Raw genomic sequence first — 21,630 nt, 5'->3', positions numbered from 1 at the left:
GAAGGTCAGACAGGTCATTGAGTGTTAGGCTATATAAGTACTTACCAGTCAAAAATAAGTCTAATTAGCATATGGACGGTTTCTAAAGGTTGATGGGGACATTAGCTCACTGTGTTTACTGTGTGCGGACAAACAGAAAAGTAAACAATACATTGGAAAACCAGAGTTTTTATTTCTCTATAGAATACCTATTTACACAATTGGAAATTAGTCCTGCCATTTTTACTTGGATTCAGTTGCCTTTGAGCCCACATGCCTTTATAGAGACCTGGGTATCCTTATCCAACAGTGCTTCATCAAAAACGACCAATAGTGCAATACAACAGCTTTTCTGGGTGATGGTCATGCTTGTACAGTATCCACAGGCATGATGCCATCAACCGCAGGCTTCTGGACACACTGCCAGGCAAAACTCCTGGCCTCATAGTATGTGCATAAGATCACCATTCCCCATCCACTCAATATACAGTAATAACACCCAGGTCCTGGTCTCCCACTCACAGTCCAAAAAATGTTCAGGTTACCATTACCGATGGACTTCTCCCAAGGTATACAAAATACAGTGCAGATGAGCATGAAATCAACAATAACTAACAGATTTGATTAAATAAGATTAAAATAAATACAGGCACATCTACTTCCTGTGAGACAGCACTGAGAAGCAAGTATCAGTAGTATTTCTTATTCACAATGAAGTTCAACCTCGAGGTATAAAGCACACTAAATATCCTATTAAGTTTTCAAAGGTAGTTTTGACCCTGTCAGTTACAAAAAAAAATCAAATATTAATCACTTTTGAGAACTGATTCAAGTGAAAAGAAACTATCGTCTCCTATGGTTTGGGAAATGTGCACCTTGCACCAATCGAGTCCCCCAAAAAACAGTTTTTGACAATTTGGTTGTGTTCTGTTAGTGGAATAGTGCACACACGGCCAGTCAACCTTTTTCCTATAGGACATCTGGTTGGATTTTATAACATGACAAGGAAGACTTCATATCAGTAGTACCTTATGAGCCTAAAAAGAAATTAGCAACAATATGGGACAAATACATCATGGCAAAACCATGTTTCCTAAAAAGAAAAAAACAAAGGAACTGTGGACAAAAAAATTGTTTAACATCTGAGTCGGTGCACATGATACAAACTATATACAACTTGCATATCAAGGAGGTTTTGGGTAGATAGTTGATTGCAGGATACAGAGTGAAATATTGAATCAAATACTGTTCTACATCACAAGAGAGCATAGAAAGGGTTCAGGATGTGCTCCGATGACTCAGAAGTGACTGACATACAGTTGTGTTGCTTTGGATTGGTACAGTAGAGGATAATTGAGCACATACAAGCCATTCTCCTTTTCTCACATTTACTACCAGTATAAAAGGTGCAACCATTATACCCATGATTTAAATATTTAAAGAAAAATAAAAATGAATTCCAGGAGTTATGTACATCATCTTACTTTAAAAAAGTCATTGTATATACAGTGGTTACACTTTGCCAGGGTAAACAAACCCTGAGGGAAAAAGAACATGGAGGTGTGAAAGAACAACAATGATTCAGAAGTGTATTGGCTTCAATACAGTTAATAGACTCGCTCACCATAGTCACAAGTTTGTTATATCAATTTCTGTCTTAGATTGAGGTGACAGAGAAAGAGTTACAAATACAGTGGAGCAAAAACCACAAAGATGCAGGTCTTTATTCAGCAGGATTTGACTAAATAAGATTCAGTCTATCCAGAATTCATTCCTCCCTCCTCAACTGATGAAGTTGAAAAGGCAGAAAAACTCAAAATAAGTTAAATAGAAAAAATCCTGACTGAAGGAAACTTACCTACTAACTGAACAAAAAGGATGCAGTTAACTGACATCTGCTGTTATTAAATAAACAGCTGTATTCTTTATTCAACCAGAGACACTGAAGGGGGCAGTATTAATAGTAGCAGTAATTGCAGTGTGCAGCCAATTCAGTAGGGACAGCTGTGAGTGAGGAGGCTGTCAGGGCAGGGGCTGCTGGGCAGGGGAGGATAGGACGGATCAGTAGTTTTAGCTGAGCAGGCGAGGTAGGGCTGGTCACAACTCAAGGGGTTTGACAAACTGGCAGGAGAGGGTTTTTTTCCACCTCAATTTAGCTTTCATCATCAGTCTATTTGTTCTTTAACTTGTGCGTTCTTTTAGCAAATAAAACCTTGTCCCTTAGTCTAGGACAGGGTCTCCCCCCTCCCCCCCAAAGTCTTTGGGCCATTGCTCTTTCACTTTCTCTCTGTCTGTTCTTTCTTCTCTCTGTCTCTATCTCAGATTTTGATGTCCTCCTGTTGGCTAAGCTGAGACAGGGTCTTCTTGATGCGCAGGGCAGTGAGGCGGGCAGCTCCATTAGTGTACCAACACTCCCTCATGATTTTACCCATCACACGCAGGGCCTAGTGGAAGGGAGGAGGGAACAGGAGAACATTTTGAAGTTCTGAGGATACATCTGGTCTGGCGGTTTGGTGAAGATGAGTAAAATAAGCTTAAGAAAGTTAAATAGATATGGGGAAGACTTGGATAGGAAGCAGCTAGGATCGGATTGGATAAGACTCAAACTGACATGACTAACACCTTACCTCATAGCTCTGCCACCAGTTGGGCACGTTAGGTCGTAGTTTCTGGTCACACACCACCTTCCTCATCTCCTCTATGGAAGGGTCAGAGGGCACCAGGTCATAGTACGGCAGCTGGTACTCCTCATGTATACCTAGAACCGGATCAAATGTCAGGTCACCAACTAACCAAGAAGGCAAATCCATGTCAGTTGACTGGAATTACAATTCACAACCAGCCCTGAAACAAATACAAACTCAACCAAGTCCTGAATTATGTTGTGATGGTGTGTAAAATAGTGAGCTGTCTAACCTCCAGCATTGCAGCGGCGTGCTATCTCCCAGTAGACTAGGCCCAGGGCGTAGATATCTGCACATTTAAACGAGTCAAAGTGTCTCATGTTGATGCTCTCATCCAGAACCTCAGGGGCCATATACCTGTGAGAAAAGGACCCCGCAGTTAAGTGGTTAGGAAATGCTTTTCTAGGTTGTAAAGGGTCACTTCATTGTGAGTTTGTATGTACCTCTTGGTGCCCACTCTCTGGTTGGGGGCGATGTCGATTGTGTCGGAGACAGACTCGTGGCGAACAGCCAAACCAAGGTCAGCAATGGCACAGGTACTGTTCTTCTTCACCAATATGTTCTTAGACTTAAGGTCTCGGTGGGCGATGCCAGGCTTACCTAGGTGCCACAAAAACAGTTAGGCTATCTACCAAACGTATATAGGTCGTCTGTACATTCATCCCAACCATTACTGATAAAACAATATAACTATGTAAGGAGAATTAGTGTGTGGCCATTTTCTAAATGAACTGTGGATTAAAGTTATTTACAAAGTATATAGTCCCTAAAAACTCAGTATAAGCCACTCAATGAAGGTGCTGGTTTGTAACTGACCCAGGTCTGATTATTAGGTGAGAGAATAGACTGACTGTAGCCTGGCTCTGCCCTCCTACGTACTTCCGCTCAATTTGGATTTTGCTTCAGTACTAGGTCTGGAAGCTAGGCTCTGAAGTCGGTTTTCAGGAACACATTTTTTGTAGGTCCAATCAGCAAACAGAGGGAGTGGCTGAGAACAATGATGTTAATGTCATGCACTAGTTTGAGTAGTTCAGTAATGGCGGCGGAGAAAGATGCGAGCGAAGTTATTCTGCGGTTGTGGCAATGCTGCCGAATATCCATAAGTTAAAGCCGGAGCAAGAACATTCCTTGCTGAGTTTTGTTGGTGGCCATGATGTTGTGGCCCTCCTCCCCACGGGGTTTGGGAAAGTTTGATTTTCCAGCTACGACAGCTAGCTCCGTTACAGTAGTGGTGAAGGAGTTGGCTAAGACGAATGCTTGCGATTGGTTATGGCAGATCAGAGTGGCTCTGGGAAGATCCAATAGTTTTAAACTTCAACAGAGGACCCGCCTTCAAGGAAGTTAACGCTTGTCAATGGGGTGATCCCAGACCCTCTGTACAAATGAAATGTACAAGGGTCTGGTTAGGACCAGGCTAGACTGACTGGCCTCAATTCACTGTTTGTAAAAATGGGGGCCAGTTACAGGGGAGTGGATATCAATAGCAGAGAAAGGGAGCCGCTAAAAAAACGTAAATAATACAAACAGTTGTGTAAATATACTGACATGTCATGTCACAGTTTGATCATGTGCGCACACACATCTCTTACCCTGAGTGCCAAGGATCTCCATGTGCAGATGTGCCAGTCCGCTGGCAGCAGACAATGCCAGCTTGATCATGCCTTCGATGGTGACAGAGTAGTGATTCAGATAGTCAAACAGAGAGCCATACTCATGGTAGTCTGACACCAGCCACAGCTGGGTCCAGGTGCCATTATCTAAGAGGGAGAAGACAAAGATTAAATACAGATACAATTCTTTACACAGTATACCCTTTCTAAGAGCATGCAACCAGCCCAACTTGAGGGTTTTGATGAAAGCATTTACCTTTGTTGTCAGCAGCGATAAACCCGAGGATGTTCTCGTGACGAAGCATGATGGTCTGGTAAATCTCAGCTTCCCGGAACCAAGAGCGCTCCTCTCGTGATGAGAAGATTTTTACCGCCACATCCCCACCACGCCAGCGACCACGCCACACCTCCCCAAAACGCCCCTTCCCAATGATCTCCTGCAAAACGATAGTCCGTGCCACGGTGCGCTGTACAAACAGAGGGAGACCTGCACTAACACAAGACAACGAGGGGCAGGAACAGAACACTGGTCAGAATGCACCTACAAAGCTTCCCCTCCAGCGTTTGCCATTAACATGGATGTGCCACATCCTACCACTGCCTCAACTGAACAAAAATAATTGCGTGAGAATGGAAGAAAACTACATTGAGGTGTGGCAGGAGTAAAAGGGACACATTGACTAGTTCTGCACCTCAAGGCCCTCAAGTACTAGTAGTACTGACCGGAGCCAGATCCAGAAGTGGACATGTCATAGATGAGGTCCTGCAAGGTCTTGTCCTTGGCCAGGTACAGGTGGTCACAGCTGGGGTCCTCCACCTCCAGCCTCTGCCTGTGGCTGTAGGTCCTCTGGTGGTGCTGGAACAGGAAGACCCCTAGCATCAGCAGCACACACAGCAGGAATACCGGGCCCGCAATCACCGCCACCAGCTCCACAGGACCCCATGTGCGCCCCGGGCCAAAACCACTCCCCAGGCCCAACCGAGACGTCACTATAGGGAGAGAAAACAAAAGACATAGAAGAGGGACGATGTGCTATGTGAGAAGTTGATTGTAGGCCTATATCCCCAAAACTATGCGCACCATGTGATACATTTTGGGTGTGAACGTTTGCATGTTGCATGCTCATGTGTGTCCTCACCAGAGGGTACTTTGAGGCTGATGCTGTTGCAGTAGTCAGTGTAGCAGCAGTGTGTGTTTAACAGGCCCTCAGCACTGAGGCAGTAGAAGGGCTGGCCGGGAGGCTCCAGCTTGTCGTTGGTGATGCAGATACGAATGTGCTGCTCATTCCCATTTATGGAGGAGGAGGAGGCCATGCAGGCCCCGTCGGTCTCACACTGGAAGCCTGTCTTTGCACATTGTGCTGTAGTGCAGTTACACCACAGACCTGGAACAGGTCGATGGAAAAGAGAACAAACTTTACAATATTGTTGTGTTGATGTACCTTAAGGCTATACCCAGCAGAGGGCAGTCAAGGACAATACATTACCAATGGTGCTGGATTTGACTAATTCCAATTCCAGGACACCATCTTACGTCTACAACAATTATTTGGGCTGAAGCACAGACACACTTTTCCTTATAAAAGGGGACGTTGCATCAATACCTTTCTTAATTAATTTATAGAAGGATAAACAAGCTTTACAAATAATTTCAAAAATAATTCAAAGAATGTATGAGAGTTTGTGCTGGAAAACAAGACATGTACCCAATGAACATCACAAATAGAATCAACAAACATTCCAGACAAATTTAAAAGGTCTACTTCTTCCACAGGGCCGAGGGTTGACACTGAGTACACGTAAGCTATCCATTTGAACTAAACCAATCTAGACAAGTATGACTTACTCATGGCCCAAAAAAGTAAGTGTTTCAGCATGCTCTGGTCTTTCCAGACAAGTGTGTCAGCTAGAATAAAAACTTTTCTTAAATATCCTCAGTGAAATAGGACAGAATAAGGTATTGTTCAGTGTGTTCGCTCAGACAACAAGTCAGGAACAACATGTGTTATATGATATAATCAACCAACACACTGTATACTGTAGACTGTGCATATACTATATACCCACATAAAAAAAGAAAGCTCAAAGACAAAAGGTCTCTCTGTTAAATGCAGAGATTTAATTACACTGCAGAGCGGAAAAAAATGGACTCTGCCCACAATACAGTTTGATAATCTTCTCAGCTGTGTCGTCACATTGGGCCTTTGTGTGGCTTTTACATAGGAAACCACAAGCCATCTACCCCAACAAGCAAAGAGACTGGGAGGAAAGCCCCAGACCCAGAGGAGGGGCTGTGAGGGTAACCCCCCTTTCCAGTCTAGCTTGATAGGGCAGGATGATAAAATGGGTGGAGGGGGGACACTTTTAGGAGGATGTTTTGGGATTCGTTTTGAGAGGGGCACAGGGGGTAGGTTAGGACAGATACAGGAAATGGAGGGACGGAACAATGGCAGGTAGGGGCATACAATATGGATGCATGTCATAAACCCCCTGCAGTAATGGGGTATGTGTGTTTGTATATGGAGAGCATGACCAGCTGCAACAGTAACTGTCATTGGCCAATAGTGTGAAACTCCAAATTCCAGTAATTCTACCCATTTTTCTCATTAGCAAACCTATTACCTCAAGTAAATACTGGTGTAAAATCAAACATGCTATACTTTGCATTAATATGCTGATACGCTCTGTAAAAGCATCCGTAAATACAACTATCCAACGACCCCCAAATTCAAACCCGGGCTGAGATACTGGGAATCCGACGCCAAGAACAATGTGGGGGTGGTTGTGATCTGGGAGTGTCGTTAAGTGCTGCCTCTAGATGATAGGACAGGGTGGTGGAGAAGTTCAACACAGCCAGACATGTAGCTGAGTAAGACAACCTGATGCCACCAGGCAGAGAAAACATACCACTCCACCCTCACCGTGTTCACTTACTCCCTCACCACACTCAATCAATGCAAGACGTACATGTACATACAAGTGTTTGTTTAGGAGTAGAAACCTGCCTAAAAATAGCTTGATGATATGCCACAGGTTTGTAATCAGTGTTGGATAGGAATAATGGAAAATATACAAACATAAAATGTAACGCAGAACTGGGTTTGTAAAAGAGTCTGTTTGTACCGAGCCTTAATGCAGGTATTGTCTAAAGCTAAATTATGAGTGAGCATACAGTATGTGATTACATCGTCTCTCTGCTGTGGTACCCATGGGAGGCTGGCCTCAAATACCCGAGGCCCTGACACACGAGTCCTTGGACTTTAGACAGGAAGCCGCATCTTAATTTGAGAGGGATAAAAACAATAGAAATCAATGGAGTGACTAGAGGAGAGCAGAAGTCTACATGCAGCTGATAGAACAGAGATAAACGGAAAGACAGCTCTCCAAACAACAAAATGACTCATTTGGCAGAAGATAGCCCAAAAGGGCATCTTACATGTTGCTCCATGGAATTAGGTGGTCTGTTTCCCAGATTTTATACAGCAGGACAGATATAATTTTGATGTTCTAGATCACCTTCCCCCATACTTAGAATCAAGCCACTTAGTCTTTCCAAACAAATCAGTTGGTCTCAACCCCTGCTTATTGCCCAGCTACTGTCTGGTACGCATGCAAACAATCATCCCATCTGTTTGCATTCATGCTCTCATCCGAACAAGTACATAAAAAGAATGAAAGAATCATGGAAAAGTTAACCATCTAACCTTGATAATATCAAGGCTGGTGTGGTTTAATTGGATGGATCTTAAATGAGGTCAAACCTATGAACTCAGAGACTAGGAGATACCTCAATCAGAGGGGCTGCTCTGATGACATCTCTGTTGCCTTGACTCACAGAGACTACTGGTTGGCTCTGGATGTAAAAGGTAAGTTCCTGAACAAACAAGTCTACATGTAAATCTCCATCATGTTAAGAGAACAAAGAATACAACATAACATGTAATAGGATTTTTGTGGTTTTATTGGTGGACAGAAAGTCTTAATCTTTCCAAACAAAACCAACAAACAACATTCCATTTACAGGCAGTCCTATGTGTGAGAGAGACAAGAGAGAGAACAGTGAGTGGGAGACATGTTTTACTGGACCAAAAATTTGCAACTTTTTTTCTCTACTCTTACTATTTTAATACACTTGATATCACATTGATAATTTTGATACTTGAACAAAAATCCAATAGGCTACTTATCCCTTTCATTTTATTAAAAACATTATAATACTGTACTCCTACTTAAGTTGGATTCACTGAAAAAATGTTCACACTGATTTGAAGTCATCTTTAATCAATGGCATCCTTTACCATGGCAATTTTGAAGTGGCAGACCTTTTTCAGGATTTTGAATACTTTTATTCAAAATGAAGAACAGAATGCCTTGCTACTTGTTAGAAACAAAATAAGGTCACCACAGTCAAGATAAAATAAAGATTGCAGCAACATTCCTTATAGTAGTGTTAGATCATGTGTCGTGTTTCAGTAAAGGTATCACAGGGAGCTACAACTGAAAATTATTTTTGAAATGATTTTCTGATACGTGGTTTCAAATATTGATCAGAGTAATATAGAGCAGTAGGCCTATACTCAGCACATTTCTCTGTCTGAAAAGAATTAAAGGCCAGAGAGAGAGAGAGAGAGAGAGGGTGAAATTATGAGAGGAATGGATGGATGGATGGATACGAGAAAGGTACTACATATAGAGATGGAAACAAGAGAGAGCTTTTTCAGTCCAATCAGTTATGCATTGATCTGACCCATCAGTTGATGTTGATTGAGACAATTTGTGTACCACAGATGAGCAGGATGTGTGTGTCAAGGAGTGCCCCTCCCCGGATGGGGTTGCCCTCTTTCTCAAACACCCACACGGACCTAGATTTCAACTGTCTTCAGTCTGCTGTCAGTACCCCATGCATTTATCAAGACATTCACTTCCTGCCTTTGGCCCAGAAATATTCTGAGCAGCAGCTATCAGGTTCATTAGACTACGCGTCTGTACACACGCACACCTTGCTGGCCTATTTCTCCTCCTTAAACCTTCATTTTACTTATTGTATTCTTATCATAATCGTGGACTTATTCGAATTACGAGAAGCTTCAGGACACCCCAGTTGGTTGGGTAGCACACAATAGCCTATTTAGCAATGTACAGCAGCGCTTGAAAGCTAAATAGGTCAACTTCTGAATCTACCTTGCCCGCTTGCCAGTGAGTATTGTGTTGAAATATAAAAAATAGCATGGTCTTAAATGTCAGAAAAGCAGCCTACTGCTTCACAATGTCTCATTCACAAACATTTAAGATTCCTGAAAGATATTGTAGAAAAAGTGATAAAATGGTTTGAATGGGAACAATACAGAAGATATCTATCGTAATTAATAATGGAGATATTTAGCATTTTATTATTCATTAGTAGGCTACTAATTAATTTGGTTACTGAAAATACAGCAACATGAATAGGCTACCAATACTTTAGGGCCCAAGTATTTCAAGGGAGTTCAACCAACAACAAAGTATTTAGAATTTGAATGCATTTCCAGTAGCTATATTTTCACATCTGCTGATACGGCAAATGACTTCACCACACATGTGTTTTCACATGTCATATGTGATGCCCTCTTATTTACACAAACGCTCGAGCCAGAAACTGCAAGAGCGACCAAGACATGTCTGGCAGTAGTTTTGCCTGTCAGACATGTATGTAGAACATGACTAAAACATTGACTGAGACTTCTCGCCGCTTTTTATAATATTTTAACAGTCAGCCTTGCTGCTAAATTCGGCTTGTTAGATTGGCAGCAAGCTAGACAGCATCCAAATCCTTGCGCCATGTTGTTGTGCTAAGCGATGCTAGGAGCAACACCGAGATTAGATAAAATAATAATTCAGTCGCTAAACGAGTAGTAGCTAAGAATATATCGTTTACTCACCATCACAAGTACCATATGAGCCCACAAACAAGAACAGTGTTAATAAGAGCCGTTTCTTAGCCATGGTCGCTAGAGTCCCATTGCATTGCATAAATTTAAGATAGTATGTGTGACGAGCAAGGCTCACAGAAGCACATAGGCATAGCTACAATACACGCACTCATACACACGCAAACGGCTAACCAGCCAGGATCAAATGCCTTAAAGGGACAGAACACTTAGGTTGTTATTTGTAATGTCGACAGAAAAACAATTATTCATGTGGATGAAGACGTTAAACCTATAATATACTAGCCGTAATAATTTGCAGGCTATATGACATTTGGCAGTAGTTCAAGCCACTTCTGATAATGTGACTTAAAGCATGACAGCTCACCCACCCTTAAGAGGGCGATTGTTAGGCCATAGTTTGAACACATACTCACACACATCTCATGCCAAGTATAGGCCTCGTGTTCACTATTTACAGAGTAAGAACACAAATTCCAAAGGCATCAGATACCTGAAACAGTCTATACTTGGGTATCAAGTTGATGTAAATGTTTCCACCGACAAGGGTGCGGCCCTTCAGATATGTTGCTCAAATACCAGAGTGGTTTAATCAAGTTTATTGTATTACTCATCAGAGTGAGAGAGAGAGATTGAGAGAGAGAGAGAGAGAGAGAGAGAGAGAGAGATTAGATGTATATTTGTAGATATATATATATATATATATATATATATATAGTAAATGTTGAAGAAATATAGATACCGGTGATCTTTAAAACTTAAAGATCCACTTTAAAACAAGTGGTTTGTGACTAAATGTATCGCAGGTTTTACTGTGACTGTGTGTCCTGCATTCATATATCAACAAGGTAATTGTTGTAGGTAACCGATAAATCCTCACGCCTTTATCTTATAAATATCCTTTACCTCCAGTGGGCTGATTACCCAACAGACTGTGCCTTTGAAGGGTTTTGTCTTAGGTTTCCATCTCCTGCGCATACAGACAGAATGTATGCAGCCAACCATTGGCCAGGTATATGCTAACTCATTTGCTCAATATCAAAAATGCCCTTACAACTGCTGATGTAAGGCATTTTATTACTATTAGATGAAGGGTTGGTGTTTTAGTCAGTTTGGAAATATATGGATAATGGCAATCTCGTTGTTTATGATCATTGACCTATGCACTTTTTGTAAAGCTCTCTCTTGGAAGTCGCTTTCGATAAAAGCGTCTGCTAAATGAATACATGTAAATGGTTCAAGGTCGTTTGGCATATTGGGTCTTTGCAGTATTCCATTCAGGAGTTCAAGGTGGTGGTGACTTCTAAACGCTAATCATCAGTGATCCTTCGATTATTTCTTGACATGGGAAATGTTTTCTATTATAGAATCGTAGGATCCCATCTGGTGGACTAATCTGGGAATGGAGTATGCACAGGAGAATGGGATCCTTCAAAAAAAATAAAATCTGGATTTATCGTTGCAGACCTGTTAGCTTCAATAACAGTACTCAATAAAATAATTCCGGAGTTCTGCTTGTCTAAACAATAATACCTTTTTGCTGGTGTTTTGTCTGCATCATACACTTAATTGTATACTACTTTGTTTGCTAGCGTAACACGTGACTTTCCGTCCTATATCTGACTGTTGCGTAAATCTGTGAGCTGAGATTACAGTCTTAACCTTTCCCAGGTTCTCTTTAAATAACCATTGCTCTTAGCCTCAGACTTTGTAATAATAAAGCACACAGCCACCTTTCGCTAGAGTTTATTTGCAAGATATACAATAAAACATTTTATAGACAACTAAATCGTTCTAATTTCAGAATTAGCCGCTTCATAGGTGTAGTTAAAAAATGGTAAGCAGAAATAAATGCAAAAAGCATGCAGCCAATTTATATAGGCTACTGTATGACTACCACAATTTATTTGATAAAGATTTACAAGCCCATAGTCAATATTTACATATTTACAAAAGCCATCAGTTATCTGTTATTCAATCCCTGAGTGTAGGTTACATGTGAATGTGAGCTTTGGTATTCTAAACCCCTGAGTTGAGCACGCATTCACCACAAAATCATCATTGCCAATGACATAAAAAATACTAAAAGAAAATGTTTTACTTTGAACTCTGGACAGTTTTTTTTCAGTTGCATTAGTAATGCAATAGTAGCTGATTGTGAGATTTGACATCCACAGTGATGTTTTTTTGTTCTTAACAAAGAAAACCGTTACTTGTAATGAGCGTTAGTTTAAGGAAAATGTATGAGTGTATTGATCTAAATATGTGTGAATAAGGCTGTAGAAGTGTTAATAATATTAGTAAGGGGTTAGTGCTAGGGTAAAAAATAAGCATGATTTATTAGGTAGTAAGGCCCTTATAAGATGCACATTAACATTAACATGTGTTAATAAGACTTGCTAACTTACTAAGGCCTTATTACCAATTAACGCTCATTACAAGCACCTGGATATGTAACATGTTACCGAAAAACAAACAAATAAAGCCATTGGAGTCCAACAGGGGAATATGGTGGTAATACTGTCTGTGGAAAAAAATCTGAAATATATTGGCGGTGCATGGACTTTTATTTCTTCTCTTTATTATTCTTTTCTTTCTCTTTCTCTGCTTTCTTTTTCTCCTTTTTCTTCTCATCCTTGATCTCTTTGTACTTCCACTTGGGCGGCTCCAGGTGGCCCTTGTGCCTCTTTTTCTTCTTCTCCTTCTTGGGTGTAGGCTCTCCAGACTTGCTGACCTTGATCTGAGGGATGCAGCCAGAGGGGAACACGCTGTTCCTGCGGGCCATGCTGCGGTGCATAAAGCTGTGTGCCACACCATTGGGGGCCAGCGACAGCATACTGCCTCTGCGCTCTGTGTCCACACAGCAGGCTGCAGTGATGGACTCGGCTGAGTGAAGGGAGGGTGTCATGCAGAAGATGGAGCTGGTGCTATGGCACACAGAGGTTTCCTCCAGCTCCTTCACTGTGTGCTTCTTCACCAGCTCCGGCACAGCCAGGCGCCTTTTACCTGCCATGGGGGGACTGGTGGGGCAGAGTGGACGGCAGGCAGTGGCTACCAGGGGGCTGTACAAACCTGTGGTCATACGCACCATGTGATCCAACACTCCGTTATCCTGGGGGTCTCTGGGAAAATTGAAGCCAAAGGTGGATTTGAGTCTTTGGGTGATCTTTTCACCTGCACTCTTATTGGCCGTGGCTTTGGCCACCAGCACTTGGAGCTCAGGCCACTCGCAGACGTAGCTTTGGCAGAACTGCTCAGCTCTGGGCCGCAGGTTGAGGCGGCGGAGGCGGTGTAAGGTATCGAAGCGCCCCGTCTTCAGGGCCCAGTCTCGGGCACATCTGCTCTTTGTAGAGTCGACTGCGTTTACGTTAGCACCTTTGAGACATAGTAGAGGAAGGGAAAGGAAGGTATTTTCAGGTTGTTTCAATGTTACCTCAAAACTTACAGGACAATACAATTGCAGTACGTTAAATAACATAAATATGAAAATGTTCTGTGATCTTTTGGGGGGCCTTATTGAATTTCAGTTTTGCTGGCCACAAGAAAAACAACACTAAGGAAGGATTTGGCTGAGATTTTGACTTTGACACGATCCAGTTGACATGATCTTATGACGATACCAAAATAGCCCTCCAACCAGCTTAATCCTCAGTCAGCCAGGATCTGCAGTCAAGTAAAAGATTACTGAGACTTTGTTAAGGTGGGATGATGTCCTCCGAATGATCCCTTAAACCTGTCTGGCGTCACTACTACACTCACCTACCCAGAGCTGAATTGCAAACTTAGAAATATACAGCACGGTATGATGATGTTGGCTACCAATACTGCCTCCTGACACTCACTCACCAGTAATCTTTGTTTCAAATTGTGTTCTGCAAACAGGAATTATGTGGTTGGTACAAACTGGTTTTGTTAAATCACTTTCTACACTATTGATCTATACTCACTGTTGTTTCTCTATGTTTGATGTTCCTCTTAATCTTCTCAGTCTTCTCTCCAACTGTCTTACTCTTGAGAAAACATCACCCTGTCTGTCCTGTGAGGTTGGCAGCAAACCGTGTTTATAACCACTATTGGCTTAATCTTCCTATCCAACTTGACTCTTGATTCATTCAACTCAATAACCGGTGGCTGATGAGAACTGTTGTACTTATCGTATGTTATCTAATAAATCACATGTGTACTACATGTCTATGTCACACTGAGAGAGAACAGGGTAGCCAATAGCCAGCTTAGGCATATTCAGTGCTCTGGTTTCCATCACATACGCCCAGTCTCTTTAAAACTCTTGTCACTATTTTTGTGTTACATTCAAACTGGTGTCATTACTACCTGCCATGATGAGGGCGGCTACAACTTCATTGCGGCCCTGCATGGCAGCTTTGATGAGAGCTGTGAACCCTCGACAGTCCCTGATCTCTGTGTCTGCTCCAGGGAAGTAGTTCAGGAGATAGTTGACTGTGCTGATGTGACCTGGCCAACAACATAATATGACAAATGTAGACAAGTTGTCAGGAACAAAAGCACAGACAAAATAGGAATAAACCTTACACATGTTACCACCATACATATTGAGTGTTGAGCAGAGCACTTACCTGCTTGAGCAGCGATCATCAGTGCAGTGTTGCCATCATTGTCTTGGTGGTTGATGTCTATGAAGGGACAGTAATGAAGGCCGTGGACTATATCCAGGAAACCCTTGTAACATGCTATCATCAGACCGTTCTGTTGGGGACAATTTCTTTTTACTTAAATATGACATGTATGGACAGAGAAAAAAATGTTTTATGTGGAATACTTGATTAGTTCAGGCCTCAGTGTAAAAACAATTCTTTTTTTATCATAATTTCAACTGGAGGACTTTTGAACCCAAAGACTGGGGTCTGTCAGGAAATCCTACCCAACCATTGATGTCTGTCTCCATGACTTCCTCCTTGGTGACTCCCCTCTCGAGAATGATCTTGAGAGCCTGGGGTTCGTTCCGAAAGCAAGCTGCATACAACGTGGAGGCAGGACCCCCTTTCCCCTCGTCCCGCTGATAGTCAGGAAGCACCGAGTCGTCAGAAAGTACACTTCCTGAGTCGGACTCACTGCCAGACAAAGACACCTCAGAGCCGTCCTCATCGGGACCTGTTCCTAGGAGGGGGTCCTCGGACGCGGAGGCCATCTTCTGTCTCACAGAGACCCAGAAGGAGAGCGGTGGAGATGGACTTATAGTGTCAGCCTACATCACCTCTAGCACGCTGAGGAAAGGTAACAGAATGATAATGGATCTTCCAGGGCCCGGGGAGCTCACAACGCTTCAGATAAACCAGACCAATAATGACTGACAACAGCACTTGTCAGATAACAGACTGCCGTTACATTCCTTAGACACCACTCGTATCTGCACCTACCTGGTTAGTGTTGTTCTTTGCTCCACTCACTCTACATGTTCTCCCAAATAACACTTCCCAAAAAACACTTTGCAGAGTCAGCAAATGACCTCAGCTCAGGAAACTGCTTGGCAGGTAGATGCAGAGTAACTTCAGGCTCAGTCAGAAATGACCCAGGCTAATCTGTGTGTCATGGTGTTGGTGTGGCTGGGCTGGTTCCACATGCTGTTGGCTCCTAATGTTAAGTAACTGGATCAGCATTAAAAAGCCATGCTCAATGCAGCAGGGCTAAATCAGGTAAGGACAGTACAGGAATAACCAGGGTTTGATGTTTTAGCTCTGGCTTTATGAATGTGTCCTGGAGCCTAATGGACCTTTGACATAGTGGTTCCTCTTGCACATCAACATTACATGTTTCAACATATAACTGGATACTATAAGATTTTGATGAATCACAAATTCATAATTATACTTTCTGATTTATGGTTGATGGGCCTGCTTCGCCTTGTTCAACATTGTCTTGCTCACATTCTTCAACTCAAGTATGTACTAAACACTACATGGAAATGAGACTAATCTCTATCACAACTCAGAAACCAACTGTTTTCCAGGGACCCAAACCAGTTGATTGATTTTCATAGGGGTCCATGAAGCAAACATCTCCATAGCTTCCTAGTGTCAGTGACATGCTTAGGGATTTGCTTTACCTTAGTTATTTTTATATTAGGGGCTGAGGCGGAAAAGTTGTTTACAACTTACAGCACAAAATGATGTGTGGGTTGAATGGACATGGTTTTATTTAAATAAAAATGGTCTTAACAAGGCCCTTTCTTTGGGCTGTTTTTAGGGTACAGTAATTTAACTCATTCACTTCAAACAGAAAAAAGTTTAAATTACTTTTGTGTAAAACATGATTTTCAGCAAATTGAAAGTAAAACTATTGGGAAATGACTTACCAAGAATTGAAATCTGACAGTCCTCTCGAACTCTTTAGATATCCAGGAGCACAGCCAGGTAGAGTATGGAACAACCCAGGAGCCTGTGGGAGTCAGATCCCACCTCTTCTTCTCTGTCCTCACAGTGTAAAGGTGAGCCTCAGTTTCCCATCCAGAGCAGCATTTGCTGCTTTGCTGGCTATCTTCATTCCACAATCTGGCATGATGACATGACAATCAGAGGTGGAGCTTTAACCATTTGTCCATGTAGCTTACAGCAGCCATCTCTCTCTCTCTCTCTCTCTCTCTCTCTCTCTCTCTCTCTCTCTCTCTCTCTCTCTCTCTCTCTCTCTCTCTCTCTCTCTCTCTCTCTCTCTCTCTCTCTCTCGCTCCTCCCCTCTCCTTCTTTCTCACTCTCTCCTTCCCTCTGTCTCTGCCTGTCTCTCTTTCTCTCACTTTCTCCCCCTCGCTTTTTGCACTCTATATCCATTACTATCCCTAAGCATCTACAGTATGTGCTTATATGTCTGGAACTCTACCCAACCTGTTATCCTCTTTGTGTAGTAAAGCTCTTCTTGACCACACAATGGTGCTGTTTCTGATACCCAGCTGACACTAACACCCACCGTCAGTCTACCCAAGGACTAGTGACTTCTAACAAAAGTAAATAGTAAGACTTACTAGTGAGACTCACAAGACTAACTATTACCGACTAAAATCACAAGTCTGGCTAAAATGAGACATATGGCAGTTGTCTTTGAGTCTACTTGAGCTATTCTGAGATTTTAGCTTGGGAATGAGGGATGACTGTATTTAGGCGTCTTCCAACAACTATTCATTCAGAGATATGTTCGTTTTGTTTTCTATTGCTGAAAACGATAGATCACTAGATTGCTAAATAGAAATTTACGGATAGGTTGTGAGTGATGGTAGTTTCTGCAAGATTCAAGATTGATGAAACTAGGTTATGGTTGTTTTTGTCAAGGTTTGTAAGTCTTGGTAAATCTTTGAGACATACACTGGGTCAAAAGCTAAATGTGTGTGTAAGGGGAATTTTGTTGCATTATGTTTTTTTCTCTTTCCTCCCATTTGATAGATGGTGGAGATAAGGCAGTACAGCTGTGCAGAAATTGGGGCAGAGGAGACTTGAGGAGAGAAAAGAGTAGGAGGAGGGTTGTAAAGATGAAGGAGGAGTGTAGGAGGGTGGACTTATCCTTTATTCCCAACCAAAGTTGGATTTGGGATGCAACATCATGGAACATGATGGAAATCCACAACACAACTGAACAAAAAAACTTGAGGAACTTTTTATGGAAAGGCTCAGGTTTATTACACTTTCTTCTGTTGGGAAAAAGTAACTTTTAGACTGAATGAGTGGATTATTTGTTTCTCACTGGGAGTGGACACAGTCAGAGGTTAAGGAGAGTGACATGACTGTGCTTGTCAGAGAGCTTGTGGTACTCTCTTGACCAGGACAGCCTGAAAACGGATCCCATTTCCACCCAGAAGGACCGCAGATCTGATCTCCAACTCTCCCCAGGGAAGGAAAGAAACTGCTATTCTCCTCCTGAGGATTTTACTGTGCAGAGTGTGTGTGAGTACAGGTGAGAGAGGAAGCAGGGAGGTGATACTGATATAAACAGAATAGCAGGCGTTTCCATCCTCCTGGGAAAGTGAAGTACAGAGGATCTAAAGAAAAAAAAATATTCAAAGAAATAAGGACAGAGAGAGAGGCGCAGGATGAAGGCACTGGCTGAGATCCAGGGGCGGACTGATAAGCTTCTGGACTCCATGGCAGATAGACTCACATCCTTTAGACTACGTAGTCAGAACTGGGTGAGTGTGCTCAAATAGAGCAAGTGTAGTTCATGTATAATGTGGCATGTGTGGTTTGGCTGGAATGCCAATGAAATTAAATATGTTAAATGTATGTCTATACCTTTGATTAAAACAAATTATGGAGGCTGTGGATAATTAGATAATTACACCTGTGAGTGAGGTAATCTGACCCATATTGAAGTACAAGTCAGCAGTAAGATGGCTAGTACATACCATAGCTTGCTATTGCCAGAAAGTAGCTATCCAGACATTGGCCGGGTTTCCCTGATTCGTTAAGAAGCTCTTAACGCCCAGAGCTTCTTATGAGTGTTCTAAGAGCATTCTAGAGTGTTCTTAGAACGCTCGGTCTATAAGATAAAAAGCCTCACTAATTAGAATGAGAAAGAAGGGAAAATAAATAGGAGAGAAAAATAACTGGCCAGTCCTGAATTATGTATTGTTTGTTGTTTGTAAAAGCTATTTTTTATGAAGGTTTGTTTGAGCTCTGTATAAAGTCAGATCTGAAACATCCAACTGCAAAAAACAAACAAAAATTTGCAGACTTTATTTTGGTGACATGACCTTCAACCTTCTTACATTTTGTAATAACCTATACCATTAACATTTAATGCCATTTAATTTCATAACTTTTCCTCTGTACCTACAATGTTTTTTTCACAGGAATTTCGATGTATTGACAAGTGTTTTTTTTTTAAGTGACTTTTTGCCATCTCTGTTCCTTAACCCTGTTATGTCTAAGATCTTAGAGAACAATGATGACAGCCTGTTGCTGGGGGAGGGGAGCTGGAGAACAGAGAGAGGCTTCAGGGGGAGAAGGAGATCCAGTGGTGTCCAAGAACACAGAAGTAAGTAGGTACCAGGGCTTGGCATTGGAAGGGAGGAGGCTAAGTACTAAGTGTATTTAGTTATTCTCCCATCAAATGTAAATTTCCCATGCAGAGAGCGAGATACGTGAGTGGACAACCAGCACACAATGGTCATCAGTGTTATTGTATATTTTAAGCTGCTGTGCTGGGACTTACCACAATGCGGCAGCACAAGACTGAATCTTAGAGTGTGTGTGTGTGTGCGCGTGTGTGTGCGCGTGTGTGTGAGTGAGTGTGTATGACTTGAAGACAGCCAGTGTTGTTAAACATAAGGAGTGACTGGGCCTTTCGGCAGTTGAAGGGCTGCAGGCCAGAACCCTGTTGTCTGTCACCATCCATCTTTTCCGCCCTCTCTTTTCTACCCTCCATTCCCCACACTGTCTATCATATCTGGTTGGGCCATGGCTCCAGTCAGGGACAGATAGGGGAATTGGAGGTGTGGGACAGTAGTTGACCATTGGCCATATGCAGGACAGTGGACATGCTGAAAGCCTGAATTGATCAAGTAAAGTAATATGTGTGAGAGTGTGTGTGGATGAGTTTAGGTTGTATCTGTAACAATATAGTATTCAGGTTGTTTTTTAATTGTCGCTGACTCCTGTCCTGTCCATGACGACACACACACCACTACATTAGCAAGCACACACCGTTATACATTGGTGATAGGTCAAGGCTTTTCAGCTCACTGGACCATCATTTAGCAGGGCTTTTAAAAGGCTTAAGTAGATAGCCAAGGGACCCAGTGCATTTTGATATTTTTATAGTCGTAATCTCCTGGGTGGATTGAGATTCCTGTGTTGCACTGGGCAACCCATGACATCTCTGTGTGTGTGTGTGTGTGAGAGAGAGAGCGGGAGAGAGAGAGAGAGAGAGAGAGAGAGAGAGAGAGTGGGAGAGGGAGAGAGAAAGAGGGAAAGCGTTAAAAATAAATGAAAAAAGGAGATATAAAGCAAGAAAGAAGTGGGAAAGAGGCACATATGCCTCCTTCACAAGCTCCTGCTTCCCTGAGCCACCTACATTTACATGTTTACATAAATAATTGTGAATCCTGGGCCACAGTTAGATGCTACAGAGAGCACACACAGCTGTGCTGGAAAAATCATATGGTTATGAATACTTTATCTGAGAAAAACAGCCATCAATCCATGGACTCATTTTTGTTATTTCATGTGTATGGGATATTTCCCATCTGTACTAAAGTCTCCTCTGTATAAAGATATATATATATATATATATTCTAATGATGATCCTAATGAGGCCATCTGTTTTTCAAGTACAAAATGTGTGATCATAAGTGAATATAATTGAAGAGAGAGGGGAAAGAAACACGATGACATCTCTGGACTGGACATAATCCCTGCCCAGTTCATAAGCAGAAACGGGTTAGCTGAAGAAGAGAACAGGCTAAGAGAGAGATGATTGTAAATCTGAACAGTTATAAGAGAGTGAACAAGACAGTTAGTGCTGGGTGTATTTGTGTCCATATTTAATGTCAACTCTGAATCCTTTTCCTGTTTGGCTTTCATATTCTTTCCCCACTACTTTGAAACTGCTGAGTCAGTTGTTAGACTGGAGAGAGAGTGTTGTTCTGCTGCACTCATATTGCACTTATCCAACAGTAGAATGACAAAGGTGGTTGTGTGCTACATTTACATTTAGTCATTTATCAGACGCTCTTATCCAGAGCGACTTACTTTAAGTACAGGGACATTCCCCCGAGACAAGTAGGGTGAAGTGCCTTGCCCAAGGACACAATGTAATTTTGCGTGGCTGGGAATCGAACTGGCAACCTACTGATTAATAGCCCAATTCCCTAACCTAAAATCTAGTGATTACATGTCTTCCTTTTAAAACTTGATGTTGTGATGATGCTGGTTGACAGTGTAGAGAAGGAGATTCTTTCAGGGCCACACCAGTTGGGAAGAATGCTTCTAAGCATTTCTGTAAATGTCCTACTTCACTTGTTGTCGTTCTTTCTTGAGGCTGCTAAAAATGACATGGATACATTTAGAAAAAAACTATAGCATGGGCCAAGTTCTTCTAAGATCTTTTTCCCAGACAGTTTTGGAGCTGCCCTCCCACTGAATATTGTGTTGCTGTGTCTGAGTACAATAATCTGTAGTCATTTGGCTTGTCTTTTGTTTAGTTTTTTTACTGAAAATGCGGTGATAGAGACCACAACAACGCACAGTTGCTATGGGTACAGACGGAGTAGAATGACACAGGTACAGTAGTGTACGGGAAAATATGAATTTAAAGTGTTTTATTTTGTCACACAAACAACGACTGTGTAACACAATCATTGTGTAGTACAATCACGTGTTCAGTGTACCACATGAAGAAACATCAAAGGAGCTCAGAGACGGACAGTAATTGGGTAGATAACAATGAATACTGAGGCAATGCAGGAGAGGG

At 42.1% G+C, this 21,630-nt stretch overlaps 2 protein-coding genes across 2 annotated transcripts; both read right to left on the bottom strand.

Moving 5' to 3' along the window:
* Nucleotides 1-150: 150 nt before the first annotated feature.
* Nucleotides 151-10,338, bottom strand: LOC146272840 (activin receptor type-1B-like). The gene is made up of 9 exons (XM_084705501.1): nt 10,192-10,338; nt 5,413-5,658; nt 4,997-5,263; nt 4,530-4,760; nt 4,253-4,420; nt 3,107-3,263; nt 2,896-3,020; nt 2,607-2,737; nt 151-2,423 (listed from the first exon to the last, which is right to left on the bottom strand). Exons 1-9 carry the CDS (start codon nt 10,280-10,282, stop codon nt 2,298-2,300), a joined length of 1,542 nt encoding a protein of 513 aa, XP_084561627.1. The 5' UTR covers nt 10,283-10,338; the 3' UTR covers nt 151-2,297.
* Nucleotides 10,339-12,018: 1,680 nt separating this feature from the next.
* Nucleotides 12,019-15,367, bottom strand: ankrd33ab (ankyrin repeat domain 33Ab). The gene is made up of 4 exons (XM_084705810.1): nt 15,101-15,367; nt 14,796-14,925; nt 14,533-14,673; nt 12,019-13,575 (listed from the first exon to the last, which is right to left on the bottom strand). The coding sequence occupies exons 1-4, from the start codon at nt 15,365-15,367 to the stop codon at nt 12,767-12,769; spliced, it is 1,347 nt and encodes a 448-aa protein (XP_084561936.1). The 3' UTR covers nt 12,019-12,766.
* Between the last annotated feature and the right edge of the window lie 6,263 nt (nt 15,368-21,630).

This window comes from Hypomesus nipponensis, chromosome 9 (genome assembly GCF_054491055.1).
Source record: "Hypomesus nipponensis isolate SF chromosome 9, ASM5449105v1, whole genome shotgun sequence".
In the NCBI taxonomy this organism is placed as follows: Eukaryota; Metazoa; Chordata; class Actinopteri; order Osmeriformes; family Osmeridae; genus Hypomesus; species Hypomesus nipponensis.
The sequence above is the reverse complement of the archived record's forward strand: the minus strand, read 5'-3'. Positions and strand labels throughout refer to the sequence as shown.

Coding starts and splice junctions, on each gene's coding strand:
- LOC146272840 (XM_084705501.1), bottom strand. CDS start 10,282: ATGCAATGCAATGGGACTCTAGCGACCATGGCTAAGAAACGGCTCTTA. Junction 3,021..3,106: donor CAGAGAGTGGGCACCAAGAG/GTACATACAAAC, acceptor CTTTTCTCACAG/GTATATGGCCCCTGAGGTTC. Junction 2,738..2,895: donor ACGCCGCTGCAATGCTGGAG/GTTAGACAGCTC, acceptor ATCCGGTTCTAG/GTATACATGAGGAGTACCAG.
- ankrd33ab (XM_084705810.1), bottom strand. CDS start 15,367: ATGGCCTCCGCGTCCGAGGACCCCCTCCTAGGAACAGGTCCCGATGAG. Junction 14,926..15,100: donor AGACAGACATCAATGGTTGG/GTAGGATTTCCT, acceptor TGTCCCCAACAG/AACGGTCTGATGATAGCATG. Junction 14,674..14,795: donor GATGATCGCTGCTCAAGCAG/GTAAGTGCTCTG, acceptor GTTGTTGGCCAG/GTCACATCAGCACAGTCAAC.